General features: G+C 40.8%; 1 protein-coding gene across 1 annotated transcript in view; it reads left to right on the plus strand.

Moving 5' to 3' along the window:
- CNTN3 (contactin 3) overlaps positions 1-23450 on the plus strand; it is a 379845-nt gene that overhangs the window by 334077 nt on the left and 22318 nt on the right. Inside the window, exons 16-18 of the mRNA XM_075550729.1 lie at positions 1115-1185; positions 1712-1946; positions 3067-3182. Coding sequence (XP_075406844.1) covers positions 1115-1185; positions 1712-1946; positions 3067-3182 — 422 coding nt within the window. The remainder of the gene's footprint in view (positions 1-1114; positions 1186-1711; positions 1947-3066; positions 3183-23450) is intronic.

The raw sequence follows: 23450 nt of genomic DNA on the forward strand, positions 1-23450 counted from the left end.
TTTCTTTACACTGAGTTGGACTCCGTACTGAAGGTTGCAATCCTTGATCTTCATCAGCAAGTGCTTCAAGTCTTCCTACCTTCCAGCAAGCAAGGCGGTGTCGTCTGCATGTTGCCATTCGTTACTAAGCCTTCCTCTCGTCCCGCCGCCAACTTCTTGTGACCTACACATGCCAGATTGAAATATTTCCCAGTCATATAGCTCCTCATAATCCTTGGTATCTTTGAGCCTATTTCTGGAACAACTATATCAATTTATCTCATTAAGAATCTTCCTTCTTTAATGGACCATCTAATTCACCAAGCATGATATCCTTGTCCAGGGACTTATCCCTCCTAATAAATCTACAAAATATGTGAGACATATTCTTATATGGAGTATTCTGATTGTATGTCTTCCAAGACAGATTCGTTTATTCTGCTATAGTCAATATTCTTTGCTAATACCTACCAGCATTCAGTGCATCAATTCCTGTTGTGCATTGCTTATTGTATTTATTTTCTCACTTTCACACACATGTGAGGCAATTCAAAATGTCAGGCACACCTCAGTGCTCAAAGTGATATCTTTGGATCTTTTAGTCTCTAAAGAAGTGACTTGAAGCAGGTTTGCCCAATCCAAAGTTCCATTTAATTCACTTACTGTTGCTTCCATAGGCACTGCTTGTGGAAAGTAAAATGAAATCCTTTACAACTTCAGCATTTTCTCTATTAATCAGAATGTTACTTAATGGTCTAGTTGGAGATTTCTGTTTCCTTCATGCTCACATCGGATCTCTTCTGAAATCTTTGATCTTTATCAGTAACTGCTACAGGTCTTCCTCACTTTCAGCAAGTAAGGTTGTGTCATCTGTATATTGCAGGCTGTTAGTGAGTTTTCCTCCACCCATGATCTTGTGTTCTCCACATGGCCCAGTTTCTCAAATTACAGACAGAATATTCTCAGTGTACATATTGAATAAATGTGGTTAAAGAACACAACCCTGACTGATGCTTTTCTAGAATTCAAACAATCCAGCACCCCCCTATTTTGTTTGCAGGTTAGAATTGTTAAGGTTAGAGTCATATTACGGAATGCAAATAAGGGCCCACCTCTGTGTCTCTGCCCCGCACAGTTCCAGAAGTGCCTCCTGCAGAGGTCAGTGGAGGAGGTGGAAGCAGATCAGAACTGGTGATCACCTGGGATGTAAGTATTTGGGCAGCATATTTCCCTTCAGAGCACTGCTCTCCAGGGATGATCCTGGTTCCCTGGATGGTGCTGGTGGTTGTGGGAGAGTGTCGTGGCTGCCTTTCAGTGGATGCCAACTCCTTGTGCGCCTGCAGGACAGGGTAGGAATGGCCCTGGGCATTGCTGAGACTGGCGCATTGTAAGGATGTAGAACGGCTCATCTTCCTGCAACAGAGCTAATGGTTCCAAACTGGGTTAGCAGCTCAACCATAATCCAGTATACCACTAGGACTCCTCAGAGGTAGAATTAGGAGCTAGCATTTTTTAATACCGGTGTGCTAGTTCGAATCCATTATCTGGATGGCTGTGAAGGAGTGGACCATACTTATTTAAAAAGCAGCGACGCTTCCACTGGTGCTTGTTTTCCACTCAGCTGACTAATACACTATAGATTATTAATTGAAAGTTCTATAACGATAAGAGCGCCGCTCATTTTTGCGTTGTCCCCAGTGTCAAGATGATCTAGCATGCCTTTCCTTTGCAGCCAGTCCCGGAGGAACTTCAGAACGGTGAGGGGTTTGGGTATGTTGTTGCTTTCCGCCCCTACGGGGTGACCAACTGGATCCAGACAGTGGTGACATCCCCTGGTGTCTCCAGATACGTCTTTCGGAATGAAAGCATCATGCCGTTTTCCCGCTACGAAGTGAAAGTGGGCGTCTACAATAACAAAGGAGAAGGACCGTTTAGCCCGGTGGCAGCTGTGTTCTCCGCAGAGGAAGGTATGGGAAACAGGGTGTTATCACGTAGGAGTTCCGTATTCATGCGCCCGATGAGCTACAAAGGCTGATTTGGAAGTTCTTCATACATATTTCTTTGCGTGAACAATGGTAGAAGTCATAATGAGATTCAGAGCGTGGGTCCTAAAGTCTAAGACACTGGGCTTTTCAAGTGAGGTTCAGGTACCATTCCTCTTTTACATGCAGGAGAATGGAAGCTTGATGAAGAGCCTGGCAAACAGGCCAACTCCGTGCCCTAAGTGACAGAGCCAGTGTGCAAACCCAGAGCTTTGCTTTTTAGCCACTGTTGGACTCAGTAAATATGGTTTCAGTTTCTCCCCTACACTCTAGACCACCAGCTCTCAACCTCTGGGTCACGACCCCTTTGGAGTCCAACGGCCCTTTCACAAGGGTCACCTAAGATAAATGGAAAACAAATATTTTCAATGATCTCAGGAAATCAGACATCGCTTCTCTATCTGTCTCCAGGCAGGTCCACCCACATGCAGATACACCCACCTATGGGTACTCAGCGTGAAGACAGTTCCCCATGCTACACATGCTTCAAGACAAAACTTCATTTATTTGTCATTAAAAATAAATATTTCACAATATGTAATTACATATTGTTTTGTGATTAATCACTATGCTTTCATTATGTTCAATTTGTAACAATGAAATACATCCTGCACATCAGGTATTTATATTACTATTAATAGCAGTAGCAAAATTAGTTATGAAGTAGCAATGAAAATAATGTTATGGTTGGGGGACACCACCACATGAGGAACTGTATGAAAGGGTCTCGGCACAAGGAAGGTGGAGAACCACTGCCCTAGACTTTGTGGTAAATTGCAAAGGTCCTTGAGGTTGCCCACAGTTCTCACTAATAAAATGTTAAATAAAGTAAGTTATTTATAGGTTCAAGGATTAAGCACATCAACATCTTCTTTAGGGACTCAATTCAGTAAATTAATTAACAAAATGATTCGTGTGTTTAGATATTATTGACGAATGTTTTATAACATTTGTAAAATATTAAATTATTTTAAAATTATATTTTAATCGAGCTTTAAATTAGCTGCCCAGTTTTAATTGCATCTTCATTTCCACTTCCAAATAGAGCCTACAATAGCTCCATCTCAAGTTTCTGCAAGTAGTTTATCTTCCTCGGAAATTGAAGTTTCATGGAGCACCATTCCTTGGAAGTTGAGTAACGGGCATTTACTTGGTTATGAGGTAATTTTTTTTAACTTATGATTTGTGATATGTATGTTACCATGACTCCTTGTGTTTTATATTTAAAATTCTCTTAAAGGGCATCTTAGATAACTTTTTTAAAAATGTATTTACCAGCATGTGGTCTCTACAGATTATCTATCAGTATGGGATTTAACTTAACAGGCTGAATGAAAATAATGAGTTGGAGGAGAAAACTAACAAAAAAGAGAAAAAAAATGAGAAAGGAAACCGTGTGGATCAAATATTTACATGGATTGCCTTAAAAATGAGAATGGAATTGAGTTTTAATAATCAAGTCTATAGGAAACTGATATCAATAGGAAATCACTTTCTTTCAACTCTTTGTCTTAATTCCCCAGTGGCCTTGTTGCTTATGGTGTTCTCTTTCAGATCCTGTATGCCTTCAAAGAACTCACTTTGTTGAAATAAATGAATTATCTGAACCAGAGGCTAACATAAGACCAAATACAATGGTTGTCAGAATAGGTCAATGAAACAGAAAACGTGTGTGTGGTTAAGATGCACTAGCCATTTTGAAAAGCTTTGTAAGAAGTATTCTTATTGTTAATTGTCATCACATTGACTTTGACCCTCAGTAACCAATTGAGACCACAACCAACTAGTGTGTATGGTAGATTAGAGTCACTTGTTGCAGCTACTACATACTGCCCTCAACACAGAAGCCGCTACAGTATATGAATATTGAGGCTTGATAAGGATTTCAAGGACACGTTAGTAAATACAGAGTAAGTGGAAACCATTCTGTATTCAGCATAGCATGTGGGAGGTGAGAAGCACACACGCCCATGTGAAGAAGATTTGTCTAGGAGCGTGTACACAGCTTTGAGTACTCAGCATGATCGTTTGGATTGTTTCATATTTGATAGAGAGCACTTAGATGATCTTGCATAAAATGGACAAGATCAAAATAAAGTATCACCAGTTTTGAAGCAATCATCCTGTAGGAGGCGTTTGGTAGGATGTTGTCCTCACTAGGAGCTGTCTTCTGTGGTCACTTCCTACATTGTTATAAACCTGCCTCAGTGGCAACTTAAATGGACATTTCAGACCACACACGCTTCGCGTGCCCATGCAGTCTTCAGTGGTTGCACCACAGTGGCCACTTCATGAAGGTACCTGATCCACGGACAGTTAAACAAAGCCAATCATATCTCTTTGTTCAGTATTGAAATAAATAGTACAGAGTTGTGGTTCGTGGGTTTTAAACGATCATTCATCAAATCCAAGGGTCATTTACGCTCTACCATGCCAAAATTGTGGGCATGCAGCAAGAAAGCTAGTGTGAAGAGGTGAGAAGGAATGGGCGTGTTACTGGGTGTGAGTGAGTCGATTTTGATCGTAACATAGTCCCAGCAGTCCTAAAGAATAGAAGGTGTGAGGGCCCAGAGAGCCATACAGAGGCCAACCAGGACAGTTCTTAGTTTTTTCACAATTACCAAATTGTTAAGTGGCCTGATCATAGTCTTTTGCATAATATTATCTTGCCTTGACTTTTATTAAACTTCCATTTTATCTGAGCTGCCTTGAGAAAGTCTCTTTTCCCTGCTTAAAGAAGTACCTACGTGAGGATGTATTCATGATTACGTTGAGAAAGGCAATGGCTAGTCATCGTGCTTTTGAACTATGGGTTATGAACAACCTCAATTACATTACTTACATTAAGAAACAGAACGATCAGATCTGAGGGTAAAAACCACTAAAAATTAAGGAGAATGGAGAGGGGTTAATAATAATTTTCAAAAGGCATAACAATCACAGCAGAGAGACTTGATCATCGTCTTAAAAGAGTCCAAAGAACATTGGGATAGAGCGTTTATTCCTTCCGTGCAGTCGTACTTTCAGCAACATAAGATGATAAGTCAGCTATAACTTGCTAAGATAATGATTGGAGCAATGACAATGACGTTGACAGGAATGTAAATAGATGGGATGAGTCTGGGTGTGAAAGAGTGTGACGCAGAGGTCTCCGTTGGCTCTCTAATTTACTGGCTGTTTTGGAAGTGCTATGCTAACTTAGAGAGCTTCATTTTGCTCACCTGCAGAATGGGGACAGTGATAGGCCTGACCTCATTAAACTTTTCAGAAGTTTGAATGAGACTAGATGTAGAATGAGCCTAAATGGTTTTAGGCTGACAGTAGCAATTAATCACGCAGCTCAAGCCCTGAAGAAGACTGCCCTATGTATCTTGGAAAGAAAAAGAATGGAAATACCATCATGAACTATTCCCCTAGATATGGAAAGATTTCTGATTAATCTGGAGAAACTCTTGGGACCCATACCTTTTCACTTGATAGTACCCAGGTTGGTAGCAAGACCACATGAAGAAAATTTCCTGACTCTTGGAAGCTTTCCCAATCTGCAAGAATATCCCTGAACTGCTGAAACTGAAAGTTATCACAGCAAAGGACTGGAAGAGAAGCCTCGTGAGTAACTGAGGCTGGATTTCCCATTCTGTGAACAAGAGATGGGATAAGGTGCTATATCAAATTCATTCCAACAGACCAACAAGGATTGTGTGCTTTTGTACTCCGCAGTTGGTGGATTGAGTTGCATACCCTCCTTTAACTGATTTTTCTTTTACAAACCATTTGACAGGAATATAATTCTTGACATGCTTTTCTTTTATGGAGTGACTACAAGAAATAAATGAGGGAATATATATATATATGGTCTCTGTGGACTTCTCAGGACCATGGCAATCACTGTTGATTGTTTACCTTGAATGGGCAAATAGATATTTGTTTTTTTAATATAGAAACTTAAGCAGCTAAGCAGCCATTAAGATAAGGATAATCCATAAGAAAATAGATTTAGCCAAATCAACCAACAGCAAGCGAGTGAGGAATTAAAAATTCTCAACAGCCAGCATGGTTACTAGTTAGAACCACAACTGTGTTAGATATCCACAAAACTAATTAAGTCCCTTAAATAAAAATATAAACTCCACAAGAGACCAAGCTCTCTGCCTAGTTGTGGCGTGATGGATGGTATCTCAGAGACAGACAACAAATAAGCTTTGTTTGGTCTCACACTCCCTTGGCTCTCCCATCTTATTGCTGTGTGGCCTTGTGAAGGTTACTAAAACTCCCAAGGCTCAGTTAAAATAGAGTGCATGATGGTAAATTATTCATCCTTGGAGATGAAATTATTTCTTATTGGGGAATGAAGTGAACTAAAGTAGCCATTTTCAAAAAGATCCACAGAAACTTGGGGATTTCACTGTGTTTCAAATAATCGGTTTGGGATAAGATTTCATTGGAAGAAAAAATATTGAAAATTGTGAATATAGACAGACTTAACATAAAGACAGTGGCTCAGTGACTCTTGTTTTGATTGCCTCATCAAGATGAAGAACGTAAGAGGACGTGAATGGTGAGAGAAGGAAATTAATTACAGGTTGGGAGGAACGGATTCTCCTCTCTATGTAAGAGTATCAAATACTGAAGGCCATGGAGTGGACTGTGACTTAAATGGCCCCTCTAATGTGGAATAGAACTTCTTTCGGCTTTCCAAGACTCTAAATCTTTACAGGAACAGATTGTCTCCTTTTTTTCCCATGGAGTGAATGGTGGTTTTGATCTTCTGACCTTGGTTGACATCAGCAGCTCAATTCATAGCCTACTGTTTCACCAGGGCTTCTTCAAATATCAAATAGAACTTTGAAATGCACCATGTATATCATATTGAAATAAACAAATAGTTAAAAGTTCTTCTTCATGTGCATGATAAATATTATGAATTGGATTGTATCCGTCATAAAGGTACACAGGAACCTTGGTACCTGTGAGCTTGAGTGGAAATAGTGTCTATGAAGATGTCATCACTTAAATGAACATCTAGTCATGTTGGAGCAGTGTAGTTCCCAATACAGCTTGAGCAGTGTCCTTATTAAAGTGAAGAAAAGACGTGCAGAGGAATGCTAGAAAGGGACATTGAAATGGTGCATCTACAAACCAAGGAATGCCAAGGATTACAGAAACTAAGAAGGCTCACTGAAGGAATTTCCACTAGGCCAATGAGCCCCAGTCTTCTCCAGGCCCCTGTAACAATACATCAAGGTGGTGAAAGCAGAAATCGACACTTTATCCTGACTAACTAGCTATACTGGCTATAGTATAACATTACCAGGGTGGAACTGAGTAATTTTTCTGAAGAGGGGGCAGTAGATCAAATTTTTTTGGGAACCTGTATGCTCTAGACTAGAGCTTTCTTCTTTATTAAAAAATAATTTTATTAGGGGCTCTTATAAGCCTTATCACAATCCATACATACATCAATTGTGTAAAGCACATTTGTACATTCATTGCCCTCATCATTCTCAAAACATTTGCTCTCCACTTAAGCCCCTGGCATCAGCTCCTCATTTTTCCCCTCCCTCCCTGCTCACCACTCCCTCATGAACCCTTGATACTTTATAAATTATTATTTGGTCATATCTTACACTGTCTGATGTCTCCCTTTACCCACTTTTCTGTTGTCCATCCCCCAGGGAGGAGGTTATATGTAGATCCTTGTAATTGGTTCCCCCTTTCCACCCCCACCCTCCTTGGACCCTCTCAGTATTGCCACTCTCACCACTGGTACTGAAGGGATAATATTCCCTGGATCCCCTATGTTTCCAGTTCTATCTATACTAGTGTATATCCTCTGATCTAGCCAGATTTGTAAGGTAGAATTGGGATCATGATAGTGGGGGGAGGGGGGAAGGAAGCATTTAGGAACTAGAGGAAAGTTGTATGCTTCATCATTGCTACACTGCACCCTGACTGGCTCATCACCTCCCCACGACCCTTCTATAACAGGATGTCCAGTTACCTACTGATGACATTTGGGTCTCCACTCCCCCCTCCCCCCTATTAACAATGATATAATTTTTTTGTTCTGATGATGCCTGATACCTGATGCCTTCAAGACCTCGTGATCACATAGGCTGGTGTGCTTCCTCCATGTGGGCTTTGTTGCTCTGAGCTAGATGGCTGCTTGTTTACCTTCAAGCCTTTAAGACCACAGATGCTATATCTTTTGATAGCCGGACACCATCAGCTTTCTTCAACACATTTGCTTATGCACACATTTGTCTTCAGCAATTGTGTCAAGAAGGTGAGCATCATGAAATGCCAGTTTAATAAAACAAAGTATTCTTGCATTGAGGGAGCACTTGAGTAGAGGCCCAAAGAGTCCATCTGCTACCTTAATACTAAACACACACACACACACACTATATATATATATATCTATATATATATATATGCACATAGATATATTTCCACATCTGCATATAAAAATATATTTACATATGTATATGCCCTTATTTATACCTCTATAAATGCCCCTTTCCTCATAGCTCTTTCCTCTATTTCCTTTTACTTTCCTCTTGTCCCACTATCATATTTAGCCTTAATTTGGGTTTCAGTAATTCCTTGGTCATGCCATAACATGCCTCCTACACCCTCCTCACCACTGATTTGGATCACTTGTTGTTCCCTTGTCCCTGGGTTTGTTAACATGACTTCCTTACCCCCCACATCCCCCTCTTCCATGTCTCCCCAGAACTGTCAGTCCCGTTGTTTTCTCCTCTGGGTTGTCCATCCAGCCTATCTTATTTAGACAGACCTGTGGAGATAATAACATGCACACAAACAAGATTAGAGCCTTCTTAGAGAGACTAGTCCTACTGATACCGGAATCCAGAAATGTGGGACTCCAGAACAGAGTGAAGAAACTTCTCTTATTTTATGACAAATAGGTTAGTGGGACTTTGCCTCCTCACCCTAAGAATACAGTAAGTACAAAGAGAAAGAAGGGAAACAAAGAGATGTATTTAGTTGGAAAAACTTTAATAAATGATTTGTATAATCTACCAAGGTAAAAATAATTTTTAAAATTTCAATTATAACTTAAAAATTAAACTGATAATTAGAAAAAGGTAGCCCCACAGAGTATATAATTAACAATGGTGTGGCTATCTTTCTGGGCTACAGTTTCCACAAGATGTCGTTAAATTTTTAATAGCTCCTGCCTTTCTCTCCTCTCAGCGAGGGTTGCTCATGTGCCTTGTGGCTCTGAGCATACATCATTAGCATCTAGACTAATTTCCTTCCTGATTTGAGTGAGCAGAAGTTGGGGGGCTCATTTCCCTGAGTTCCAATTTATTACATCTGCTAAGCTGGTATACTCGGCCTTAGATCTTGTCTTGTGCACTTTAGGATAGAAATAGGAGGTGGAGACATGAAGGAGAGTCTGCATTAGCCTTTAGTTGATGCGCGGTGAGTATCTGAGGAACCCGTAGCTAGGGGATGCTATTTTATTGTTGTTAATGGCCCTTCAAAGGGTCATGGAACCATTACCACCCTATAGACAAAGGAACAGAATGTGATCCAGCCCTTCGCCATCCTCACAATGGGTTTTCATGAGCTATTTCTCAGCATGTTACCAGGCCTCTCATGCTCGTATGTCTTAGCTTGGACACTTTACTGAAACCTGTTCTTCCATACAGCAAAATGCAAACCACCACTACAGATATAGGCTGCACATGAAGATCACTGACCGTGAGTCGAAGCTGGTTCTATTCCATAGAAGGTGCGAATCCTACCACTGTACAACAAGGGTCTTCGCATGGTACAGACAGTTAATTTACTTAATGTCATACTGTGCTTTGGAAGAATTAAACTTGGGATAATTGACATGATACATGATTTAAACAAAAACCTACTATTGTAAAATGATAGTGCATAGCCTATTTGGGGGGAACTTAATTTTTTTTTTTAGATTGGCAGAGGAGCATAACTAGAAATATCCAAAGAATGCCAAACTAAAAATTTAGTGAATGCTTCATACAGCCTCCTGTTCCAGACAGCTGTTTAGTGCCTGATATTTTAATTAGACTGGGAAAATGTTGTCAAATACTTGAATGCTGTTTAAGAATGTGAACATTCCATTGGAAAGAGAAACATATAGGAGTCTTTCCTTATTCTAAGGCAAGCAATTTATAAGCTTTAGAACAAGTCAAATAGATACACGATAGCACTGATTATAGAGAAATGAAACACATTGAGGTAGATGTACCGTAGGTTAAAATGCGTTGAGGTGAATTAATCAGGGGCTGTGGAGTGGGTAGAAGGGTCGGTCAATCTAGAAAGAAGAGTCCGTGGTGTTGTTAGATGCCGTCCTCCCAGTCCTGGCTCCTGGTGACAGCAGAATGAAACAGTGCTGCACCACTCCCGCCGTTGTTCTTTTATGTGAACCCACTGTTGCAGCCCGTGTCAACCTATCACGTAAAGGGCTTCCCCTTTTTTCCTGCCCCTCTACTTTACCAAACATGACGTTTTTCTCCAGGAACTACTTTCTCTTGACAGCATGTACAATCTTAATTAATGTTTCCATCCTACTTCTCTGGGTTTTAATAACCACTGCACCGTATGCACAGACAAAAGTCTTGATTAAAGGTTTATTAAGGAAGTTAACAAGTTGTAATGCCAGTGAGAAATACTGGGGTTAATTGCTTATCAGGACATGCTACAAAGTTCACTTAGGTCTGCTAATAAAGACCTAATGGAACATCCAACTCCACGGTAAGTCTACCTGAAGGCGTGTAGCTGGAGCTCCGGGGTCAGCAACCTCAGTTTTCCCAGCTAAGTGTCCTGAGGCACTCCTGAGTGCAGACATACTCAGCTTTGCTTCCTCCATGGGTTGGGAAACCCATCACCCTGCTCTGTGCTCTGGCTCCTGGTCCTGCTGCTGTTCCTCTGATGTGATAGCTGTGGTTTTGGATCCAGGTGGTTCACTGTACAGGCTCTGTAGCAGCAGTTCTCAACTGTGGGCCATGACTCCTTTGGGATCAAATGACCCTTTCACAGGGGTCACCTAAGATCATCGGAAAACACATATTTCCAGTGTTCTTAGGAATCGAGACACCACTCCTTTATACATCTCCAGGTGGGTCCGCCCACATGCAGATACACCCACATACAATTACCCGGCATGAAGATTGTTACCCATGCTACACCATGCTTCAAGACAAAATTTCATTTATTTGTAATTAGAAATAAATATTTCACAATATATAATTACATATTGTTTTTGTGATTAATCACTATACTTTCATTATGTTCAATTTGTAACAATGAAAATATATCCTACATATCAGATATCTATATTCTTAACATTAGCAAAATGACAGTTACAAAGTAGCAACAAAAATATTTTATGGTTGAGGGGTCACCACAACATGAGGAACTGTATTAAAGGGTCACGGCATTAGGAAGGTTGAGAACCACTGCTCTGTAGGATATGAGCCACTCCTGGATCTTGCTGGCAATGAGATTCCTAATTCTGCTACTTACAGGGTTTATTTTGGACACAGCAGAATTCGATGAAATTTTGTTTGCAGTTACTCACAAGTGAATCCTATCAGTATTTTTCTCCTTTCTCTTACCAGACCCATGCAGGAGAAAGTTAGAGACTTGGGCAACAAGAGTCACATTAAATAATCCCCTGCCTCTGAACTATGTCCAAAGTATGTGAGACAATGTGTGGCAATCCTTGTCTCTAAGGAGCATTTTGACTCTACTTCTTCCAGGCCAGATGTGTTTGTTCTTCTTGAAGTCCATGGTATTTTCAATGTTCTTGTCCAGAAAGAACAGTTGTTGTTGTTGTAGTTAGGTACCGCCAAGTTGGTTCTGACCCATAATGACAACCGTGCACGACAGATCAAAAGATCCTTAAAATGGTTTCTATGAATAATGCCATGATTGTAGCCACCGTTTCAGTCCATCTGGTCAGGTGCCTTCCTCTTCTTCACCACCCTTTTACTTTCTTAAGCATGAAATCTCTCTCCAGGGACTGATCTCTCCTGATAACATGTACACAATATGTAAAATAAAGTCTTAAAATACTTGCCTCTAAGGAGCACCCTGCTGTACTTTTTCCAAGATATGTGTTTGTATTGTTAATATTCTTTGCTAGCACCACACTTCAATTGCATCAGTTCTTTTTTGTGATTCTTTACTCAATGCCCAACTTTCATATGCACACGAGGAAATGGAAAGTAACATGGCTTGGGTCAGGCACACCTTAGGATATTGCACCAAAGTCATATCCTTGCTTTTCAGTTCTCTGAAGAGATCTTGTGTCACAGATTTGCCTAATGCAATAACATCTTTTGATCTCTTGAATGCTGCATCCATGAACATTGCTTGTGGAGCCCAGGAAGACAAAATTCTGACTTCAGTCAGTTCTCCATTTAGCACGATCTTACCTCTTGGTTAGTTGTGAGGATCTGGGTCTTCTTTTCATTGGGTGGCAATCCATAGGATAGGCTGCAATCCTTGATCATCAGCATGCACTTCAGGTCCTCTCCACTTGCAGCAAAGCGTGGTTGTGTCATCTTCGTATCTCAGCTTGTGAATAAGCCTTTCTCCAGTCCTGATGCCCCCTTCTTGCTGATGTTTTGCTCAGCATACAGCTTACATAAGCAGAGTAAGGGTATAGAAAACTATCATACACCTTTCCTGATGTGGAACCATCACTGTTTTCTTGTTCTGTTCGTCCAACTGCCTTTTGATCCATGAACAAGTCCCACATAAATACAATGAAATGTTCTGGAATTCCCATTCTTCTCAAGTTTATCCACAGTGTATTGTGACCCATAGACTTAAATGACTTTATACAGTCAATAAAATATAAGTAATTATCTTTCTGGTATTCTCTGCTTTGATCCCAGTTCTAATATCAGCAATGATATATATCCCTTGCTCCATGTCTGCTTCTTTATCTGGCTGAACCTCTGGCATCTCATTGTCAATGTTGCAACCATTGTTGGACTATCTTGAGCAAAATTTTACATGCATTCAATATCAACGATACTGCTGTATAATTTGAGGATTCTGTTGGGTCACCTTTCTGTGGAGTGGATACATATATGGATCTCTTCTAGTCATTTGACCAAGTAACTGTCTTCCAAATTTCCTGGTACAGATGAGTGTGTGCTTCCATTCCTTCACTGATTATTTGTGGAAGTATTTCAATTCTGGAAGACTTGTTTTTGGCTAATGCTCCCAGTGCCCCTTGAGCTTCATCCTCACCCCCATTGGTTCTTGATCATCTGCTCCCTCCTGAAAGAGCAGTGTCAACTGGTACTTCTTTGGTGCAAGGACACTCTGCGTTTCTTCCATCTTCTTTGGATGCTTCCTGCATCAGTCAACATTTTTTCTGGTAGAATCATTCAATATTACAACTTGAGGTTTGACTTTTTTATTGTGTTTCTTCAGTTTAAGATATACTGCGTATGTTCTTCATGTCTGGTCTTCTGACTCCAGGTAGTTTACATTGTATTATAACATTTGACCTTGTCTGATGGAGCTATCCTTTGAAATGATCTCTTCTCCTCTTTGACTTCATCAGGTCTCACTTTTGCTTTGACTACTCTATAATTAAGGGAAAGTTTCAGAGTAAAAGTGCTATCCACTTTGATATTTTCTCACTCGGTTTTCTTTAATGATCTTTTGTGCGTTTCATGAGTGATATGAGGGGGTTTCTCCCCAAAATGGGATTTTTTTCAAAGTTATGTTTTAAGTTTTTTTTCCCTGCAAAACAACCTCATCACCTTCAACGTACTCTCCATTGCATGTACCACATTTGTCAAATCTACAGTTCCATTCTTTTTTTTTGGGGGGGGGTGATCCAAATGGGTTTTAATTAAGGAGAGAAGGTGATAGAGAAGAGAGGAGAGGAGAAGAGAAAGAGGGGTGAGAAGGGGGAGGGGGAAAGAAAGGATTGAGAGAGAGAGAGAGAGAGAGAGAGAGAGAGACCAGAGAGACCACAGCAAAAGAGCTACAGTTCCATTCTTGCAAACATTTTCCAAACTCATGTTTGGAAGGCTAATCGGAGCTCCCTTGTTTTTTCTTCACCTCTTCTACTTCATCAAATCACTGTTCCTTCGTGTCCCTCTGCGTGTCAGACAGACTGAGGTCAGGTGAGTGAGATGCATGGGGCAAAAGAAGCTTGCCTTCCCCCCCCCCCCCCAAACTGGAACACTGACATGGCTGTGTGAACAGATTGATTGTCGGGGTGGCAAAAACCAGTCCCCCATCTGCCACACATCAGGGCATTTTGTTGCACACTGTTAAAGAATCCTCACAGAACCTCTAAAGAGAAAGCTTGATGAACAGTCTGACCTGGTGAAATGAACTCCGAATGTGCTGTCCCCGTCACATTAAAAAAAAAAAAAGAGCATTGACTTGATCTTTGATTTTACTTGATGAGCTTATGTGGGGTGAGGTGACGATTGTGTCAATCTATCACTGGCTTGTTTGATGTGTGTTTTCAGATTCTTAAGAATAGCACCATGTCTCATCAAAAAATGGGGAAAAGTACAGGTAGCTTTTGAGCTGTTCTTTCAAAACAAGGCATATTTCCACTTGACACTCTTTTCCTGGTCAGTCAAAACCCAAGGCACAAATTTCACAGCGACACTTCTCATTCCTAAATCTTTTGTTAAAATTTGCTGACCTGCTTCCGTGTGGGCTCGGTTGCTTCTGGGCTAGATGGCCGCTTGTTTGCTTTCAAGCCTTTAAGTCCCCAGACGCTATATCTCTTAGTAGCCGGGCACCATCTGCCTTCTTCACCACACTTGCTTATGCACACTTTCGTCTTCAGCCATTATGTGAGGAAGGTGATCACACAATGATTGTTTTTGTTCCTTTGTATCTGCTACATGGTCCATTCAACACCTTGTGTTCGCTTAGGCCGTGTGCTTCTTCTCTGTGGGCTTCTGAGCTAGATGGCCGCTTATTTGCCTTCAAGCCTTTAAGACCCCAGACGCTATATCTTTTATTGATAGCCGGGCACCATCAGCTTTCTTCACCACATTTGCTTACACACACGGTTGTCTTCAGTGATCATGTCGGGAAGATGGGTATCCTGCAATGGCTGCTTAGCAGGGCGAGGTGCTATTGTATTGGGGGATTATGCATGAGGAGGCCCAATGTCCATCTGCTACCCTACTACTGAACCTATAAATATATGCATATAAATCTATTGCTCCCATAAACATAAATATATTTACATATGTACATATCTGTATTTAGGCTTCTCTGTATGCACTTTGCCTCCTACTCCTTTCCTCTATTTCCTTTCGCTTTCCTCCCGACCCATTACCATGTTTGGCCTTCATTCTGGATTCAGTAGTTCCTCTCAGTTACCTTGCTCTTGGTCATTCCCTTCCAGTCCTCCCCTCCCCTCCCTCCTCTGGTTTAGAACCATTCGCTGTTCCCTTGTTTCTGTGTTGGGCGACACCTCCTCCCTTCCCCTACCTCCCACGCTCTCATGTCCCCCCAGGACTGTTGGTCCTGTTGTTTTCTTCTCTCATTATTTGTCCAGCCTATCTTGTCTAGGTGGACCTGCTGACATAGTAATATGTGCATACAAATGGATATGACTTTGACTGTACCCAAGTGGCCCATAAGAACATGGCTTTGACAGAAGCAACATTGACACGCTGATAAGCAGAAAAGCCACTAACACACAAAATTTACAAGGTAAAAAACAAAACAAATTAAAAAAGACTAAGCAAAAAGATAGCAAATATTAAAAGAAAAATTGCTAGTAGTTCAAGGTCCTTTCGTTGGCCTGTACATCATCCCTTATACTCCCTCGGGCTCCCTTTGCTCTGCTTCCTCCACTGCTCCATTGCACGCCCCCAGTGTTTGCCTCAGTGTGGCGGGGTCAGCTCAGTCGCCCATCCCCCATTGTGTCTCAGGTGCTGTCCCATGTAGGGCCATGTGTTGGTGCAGGATGTCGTATCTCATAGTGTGGTCAGCTGAATGGTCCTCTCTGTATGACGGGCCCTTCTAGCTGGTCTATCGACTTTGGGCTTGGTGGACCCAGGTGTACTCCACTACGTCCTTTCTCCTTCTTTTGTTTCAGCTTCCTTCTGGATGTGGTGTGGTGGGTCAGTTCCTTTCCCACTCCAGACGATCTATTTTTGTTTTCTGTGGTATTCCCTTCGAGTGTGGGGGTCGGCCTAATTCTGGTTTGGGCCAGCTTGTCGTCCAGCCTCTTTGTGTAGACCTCTGTACTTTGCGTTGCCCTCCTTGTTTGGTGTGTCGTGTTGGGGTCCGTATGCAAGCAACCGAGCCCACACGGAAGCAGCACACCAACATAGGTGACCATGAAGGACAGAGGAGACCAGGTCTCCAGCATCAAAGGTGGGGTGGTGGTGAGAATCACATCACCGTGAAAGAGGGGGGGCGCATGATGGGGACCCAATGCCCACCTGTAGAGAGCTGAACACCCCTTCCAGAGGGGTAGTGAGGAGGAGATGGGCCACACAGGGTTCAGTGTAACAACAATGAAACTCAAAACCTTCCTCTAGTTCCTGAACACTTCCTCCCCTCCCAATCATCATGACCCCAATCCTACCTTGCCTTGCGGACCTGGTTGTACCAGAGGATGTACAGCGGTGCAGTGGGGATCTGGAGGCACAGGGAGTCTAGGACAGACGAACCCTTCAACACCAGCGGTGGGAGAGGCGACACCAGGAGGGAAGGGCATGTAGAAAGGGAGAACCGATCTCGGAGATCTATGTGTAACCTCCTCTCTGGGAGATTGTCAAGGGGGAGGCGGGTGAGGGGAGATGCCGGGGAGTGTAAGATAAGATATAATAATTATTTATAAACTATCAAGGGACCAGGGGTGGGATCGGGGAGGGAGGGGGATGGGGGAAAAAAAAAGGGAAACCGAGCTGATTCTAGGAACCCAAGTGGAAGGTGAATTATGAGAGTGACGAGTACAACGAATGTATAAGGGTGCTTTGCTCATTTGATGTATGCACAGATTGTGATAAGAGCCCTATGAGCCCCAATAAAAAGATTAAAAAAAGAAAGAAAATGATTAGGGCAAAGAATGTATGGATGTGCTTTATACAATTGATGTATGTATATGTATGTATATGTATGGATTGTGATAAGATTTGTATGAGCCCCTAATAAAATGTAAAAAAAAAAAAAATTAAAAAAAATTTGCTGACCTGAGCTCCAAGATAGGCCAGATAACTTGTCCATCTCATCAGTGGTCCATCATCCATCTTCAAGCACAAGTGCATGAATTTTGTTGACATTTCCATCCATTCAGGAAGTTGACGGATGTCCAAAACAAGGTTTGTCATCAATTGACATTTCACCTATTTTGAGATGAGAAAATCACTCATTCACTTGAGTTTTTCTCATAGTGCTGTCCTTGTAAGCTTTGTTAAACATCACAACAGCCTCTGCTACATTTTTCCTAAGGAAAAAACTAAAATTGACAGCCGCACACTGTTCTCTTAAATTGACCATCAAAAATACCCTAGATTTGAGCAAAACTACTTTTATGAAATAAATCACTGTGACCAGAGAGAATCTTCCCAGGAGATGCCACTGAGTGCACTAACTCAAAGTGAGTTGCTGGGTGCTCACCTACTGAGGATGGGAGAGTGTAGGGTAGGGGAATGCATACTATAAAAGCACCCAGTTGCAGTGTAGCAATGATGAAACATACAACTTTCCTCTAGTTCCTAAATGCTTCCTCACCACCCACTATCATGATTCCAATTCCACCTTACAAATCCAGCTAGACCAGAGGATGTGCATTGGTACAGATAGGAACTGGAAACACAAGGATTCCAGGATGGATGATCCCTTCAGGACCAGTGATGAGAGTGGGGATAACAGGAGGATGGAGGGAGGGTGGCATGGAAAGGGGAAATTGATTACAAGGATCCACATATAACCTCCTCCCTGGGGGACGGACAATGGGAAAGTGGGCGAGGGAGATGTTGGATGGCGTAAGATATGACAAATAATAATTCATAAATTATCAAGGGTTCATGAGGGAGGAGAGTATGGGGGGGATTGCAGAAAAGGAGGAGCTGATGCCAGGGGCTTACATGGAGAGCAAAGGTTTTGAGAATGATGAGGGTAACAAATGTACAAATGTGCTTTACACAATTGATGTATGTTTGGATTGTGATAAGAGTTGTATGAGCCCAATAAAATGATTCTTTTAAAACATTTTATTAGGGGCTCATGCAACTCTTATCACAATCCATACATATACATACATATACATACATCAATTGTGTAAAGCACATCTGTACATTCTTTGCCCTAATCACTCTCAAAGCATTTGCTGTCCACTTAAACCCTTTGCATCAGCTTCTCTTTTTTCTCCTCCCTCCCCGCTCACCGCTCCCTCATGAGCCCTTGATAATTTACAAATTATTATTTTGTCGTATCTTTCCCTGTCTGACGTCTCCCTTCACCCCCTTCTCTGTTGTCCGTCCCCCAGGGAGGAGGTCACATGTAGATCCTTGTAATCAGTTCCCTCTGTCCAACCCACTCACCCTCTACCCTCCCAGTATCTCCACTCACAGCCCTGGTCCTGAAGGTATCATCCGCCCTGGATTCCCTGTACCTCCAGCTCCCATATGCACCAGTGTACAACCTCTGCTCTATCCAGACTTGCAAGGTAGAAGTCGGATCATGGTAGTTGGAGGGGAGGAAGCATCCAGGATCTGGGGGAAAGAAAGCAGCCAGCATAGCTTTTCCCCTCATACCCTTGGTGGTGTTCTCCACCAGCTCTCCAGGCCTTTTGTATTTAGAGTCCAATGTGTCAAATCTATTCTTGAGATATTTGAAATCCAGGTGGGATAAACTCAACGTCATATTTTGGCTCTCATGAACTTGTTTCAATTTTCCCCAACTTTAACCTGAAGTTTACATATGGGCAATTGAGTTATTCTGTTTACTCTTCCCACAGGTGTAGTCAATTGGATTCCTGTGTATTCCATCTGGAGAAATCCATATGGATACCTAATATTTAATTTTGTTTTAGAAAGGTATTTGCTGTGAACAAGTCATTGGTACTGTAAAATTCTATCATGTCATCTTCAGTTTCATCTCTATCACCAACTCTTATTTTACAACTACTATTCCTTCCTGTATTTTCAACTTTTTCATTTCAAGTACCAATAACTGTCAATGCATCTTTGAGCCATTTCTGACAGAATTCATTGGTAGAATTTTTAGATTTCATCATTTCTAGCTTTTGTGAATAGTGTTTAAATTTGTATATGATTTGTATTGATTGGATTTCCTTGTAGAGCGATAGATTTAATCCTGTAACAGACAACACTGTATTTCAAAATTGATTTTGAAATGCCCGTTGGGGCCACACCATTGCTCTCCATTGTGTTATTCCTGGCATAGAAAATCATGTGATTTTCTGATTCAAAATAACCAATACCAGTCCATTTCAGCTCACTGATACCTACAATAGCAATCTTTATACCTCCCATTTCATATTTGATGACTTCCAATTCTCTTAGGTTCTTAGATTGCACATTCCAAGTTCAGATCATTAGCAGATTTTTGTGGCTATTTATTTTTATCTTGAGCCATGCCTTATTAGCAAAGGAGGTCCTGAAGGTTTCACTCCAACAGGCTTTACTCCATTCTTGTCATCAAGGTCAACTATGCTCCCAGGAAGCAACTCCTTCTTCAGTCACATCTTAAATGTTTTCTAACCCAAATGGCCCATCCTCAGGGACCATTTACCAAAATGCTCTGCTTCCATTTTTCGACCTTCAGACTTTAACAGTATTTTGAAGCTATGCATAAGGTTTTCAGAGACCAAATCCTCAGGACGGGGCAGCTGATCACTTCATTGTCTTTAGTCTGGACTCTCCACTGAAACCTGTTCACTCTGGGTGACCCTGCTGGCCTATGAAGTACCAGCGACATAGCTTCCCACATCGCAGCAGCACACAAACCGCCACAGTATGGCAAATTCCCTGGAAAGTGGTGGCAAAAACCAGAGCTATAGCTACATGGGAGGGTTGCCCAAATAAGCTGTTTTTTATTAGACAATGTTTCAAAAGCAAAAATGCGCTTGTAGTTTTTTGCACTTTATGGTGGCCCCAAGAATACAGAGTAGACCTACTTCATGGGAATTTCGAAGCTGTGACCTTTTAGAAGCAGACCACCAGGCCTGTCCGCTGTGGCACTTTGTAGGGTTTTAACCATTCAATATTTGGTTAGTAGTCAAGAAACTAACGGTCTGTCCTACCAGGAAAAGGTAGTCCTTAGGTCTTGCTAGTCGTTACAAAACTGTGGCTCAGCATTATGGTTCATGGAATAAATATCCCAGCCTCTATCCAAGCCTGTGTGTTGGTGCAGTGGGATAGATGTTGACCTGATAACTCCAAGGTCACAGGTTCAAATCCACCAATATCTCTGAAAGAGAAAGATGAGCTTGTCTGCTCCAATAGAGACTTAACACCTAGAAACCCTAAATAGGGTCATTGTAAGATTTGATGGCAGTGGTTATTTCTTCTCACCCACCTCATTCCTACTTCCTATTGGCTAAAATTAAATGGATAGCCAAAGGACCTTGGGAACCCCAATGTTGTAATTAATACAGATCAGCCTTCTAGAACTGAAAACAGAGAAGAGTAAAAGTACAGATCATAATTTATGTTCCTAACAGAGTTTTGGATACATTTTACCTGCTTATTGTTTATTTAAATCTATCTTGTCTAATCACCCAAGTTGAAATATTTGTTTTCCTAAAAAAATTTAAGTATAAATATAATTACTTTATTCCATAAAAAATAATATCTCACCCTTTCTTCTTGTGTTTAATACATCAAATATGCCAGTTTTTAAAACCTTATTTTTATAAACTACATTTCAAGTTTACGTGAAATATCTGATGACATGTTATTAAGCACGTCTCACATAGCAGGAACATTCATCTTTGGAATAACCAAATTACTTGCAGAACATAGAGATAGCATTTTAAATTATGATGATATCAAGTTTATTTCTGTTTTACAAACCCCGCTAGCGTTATCAGGAAATTGGAATTTCAGGGTCTGATTAAGAAACACAAATTAGCTGCCAGGGAGTCAGTTCCAAATTCCTGGTGACTCCATGTACGTCAGGATGGAACTCCAACCTTTTGGTCAGCCACTGAGTAGGTCGAGACCACGCAGGGACTCACAGAAGTGAGTAGATGGAATACTAGGATTTAGCTAGTTTGGGGGATCTCTGTGTTGGGAAGATTCCCACATTTTAAAGGCAATTAAAAATTGCATTTATTCAAGTCATTCACTCATTTTTATCGAATCTTCAGTATGGGCAGACGACCCTGCTCTGAGTGCTAGAGGGACGGTGATCCCCCTAACAGACAGGCCTTCCCCGCAGGCGTGCCCCTCCACAGGGCTGCCTCCGGGGACCACCTTGCTTGTTGATTAGAGTATGTCCTCCCGCCCACCCCGGGCTCTGCACATTGCTCTCTTAATGCGGCCTTGCCCTACATCTCTTTGTGGAACTCTGTTTGGAATATTTCCTTTTAGTCTCAATGCTTTTTGACTTTACTTTCGTAATTTTAATTTTTTTCCCTATGCTATGTTCTGGTTGGACTTCTTCCATCATCTAGTCTTCAGTTTAATTTTACCACTGTTTTTAATTGTTTTGTAATGATTGGAATTATTTAATCTGGGACTTGTTTATTTTTACTATATACCTGATCCCTTTCCTTATTCTTCTACTTTTGTATTGTAAATTATGTTTTCAATTTTAAAATAATGAAAATTTTAACATAATTGTATGTGACTAAAAAAACTTGAACTGTAAATTAGGAGGGGGGTTTATTTCAGATCATCCACATCCACCTGTATATTCAACAGTTTAAACTATGGATCAGCCTCTCAATAGCTGACTCTTAACCAAATAATTGATTTCTTTTTTTCCTCTTGTGGACCACAAACTTCTACTTCTATCCACTCTTCTATTGAGGGGCATTTATTTAGGTGATTTCCATCCAGTTTTGCTAACACCAATTGTTGAAGTGAATATTTTCCATAAATGATTTTTGGGTCCTTTGTACAATATTGATTGTATGTTGATGTAGTTAATTATTTCCTTTTTATTCTGTTCCATTGCTCTACGTATTTATTATTATACCAGTACCAGACTGTTTTAGCTACTTTGTAATAGGTTTTAAGAGGGGAGGTTAGAGGCCTCCTACTCTGTTCTTATTCTTGAGAAGTTATTTATTTTTCTGGGTCTTTTCCTACTCCATATGAAGTTGTTATTTTTCTTTTCTTTAAAAATGAAATTGGAATCTAGAATGGAATTGTGTTGTATATATGTATATTAATTTGGGTAGTATTGACAATTTTACAATATTCAGTCATCCTATCCATGAAAATGGAATATTCTTCCATTTATGTGGGTCTCTCTTGTTTTCTGTTAGCAAAGTTCGGTAGCTTTCTTTGTGCAGGTCTTCTGTTTTTCTGGCAAGGTTTATTCCTATGTATTTCATTTTATTGTGTGGCTAGTATAAATAGTATCATTTTCTTGATTTATTTTTCATGGCTCTCTCCATTAGCGTCCAGTTGATTTTTGTATGCTACTCTTATATCCTGTCTCACCGCTGAGTCTCTCAATGGTTGCCAGTAACTCTTTTGGGCAACTCTTTGGGATGTTCCATGTATGAAATCCTTTAGCTAGATATTGACAGTTCCTCTTCTTCTTTACCAATCTGAATTCCGTTGCTGTCTTTTTGTTGTCTAATAGCTCTGGCTAAACCTCTACTTTGTGTAGTTCCTATTCGTAAGGGAATGCTTTTAGTTTTTATCCTTTGATTAAGATATTGGCTGTTGGTTTTGTATACTTTATTGTGTTGAAAATTTCCTTTCTATTTTTGCTGAGGGTTTTTTTTTTAATCAGGAATGGCTGTTAGATATTGTCAAATAGGAGCTGATACCACATGCTCAAGTAGAAAGAAAACATTTTTGGAAATGTTGACAACATATGTACAAGTGTGCTTAATACAATTGAATGATGGATCATTACATGATTTGTAAGAGTCTTCCAATAAAATGATTAAATTAAAAAATGCCTTTTCTGTGTTCATTGATATGATCACATGGTTTTTCTCTTTTGTTCTGTTTTATGTGATGGATTTCATTAATTGCTTTTCTAATGTTGAACCAACTTTGTATAGCCTGTATGAATTCCACTGGATCATGGTGGGGCAGGGGGTTGTTTGTTTGTTTGCTTGTTTTAATGTATTGTTGGAGTCTATTCAGTATTTTGCAAGAGGGATATTGGTCTATGGTTTTCTATTTTGTTTGAGTCGTTCCTGGTTTTTGTATCAGGGCTATGTTTCCTTTATAAAGTTATTTGGGAGTTTGCCGT

This window comes from Tenrec ecaudatus, chromosome 5 (assembly GCF_050624435.1).
Source record: "Tenrec ecaudatus isolate mTenEca1 chromosome 5, mTenEca1.hap1, whole genome shotgun sequence".
Lineage (NCBI taxonomy): Eukaryota > Metazoa > Chordata > Mammalia > Afrosoricida > Tenrecidae > Tenrec > Tenrec ecaudatus.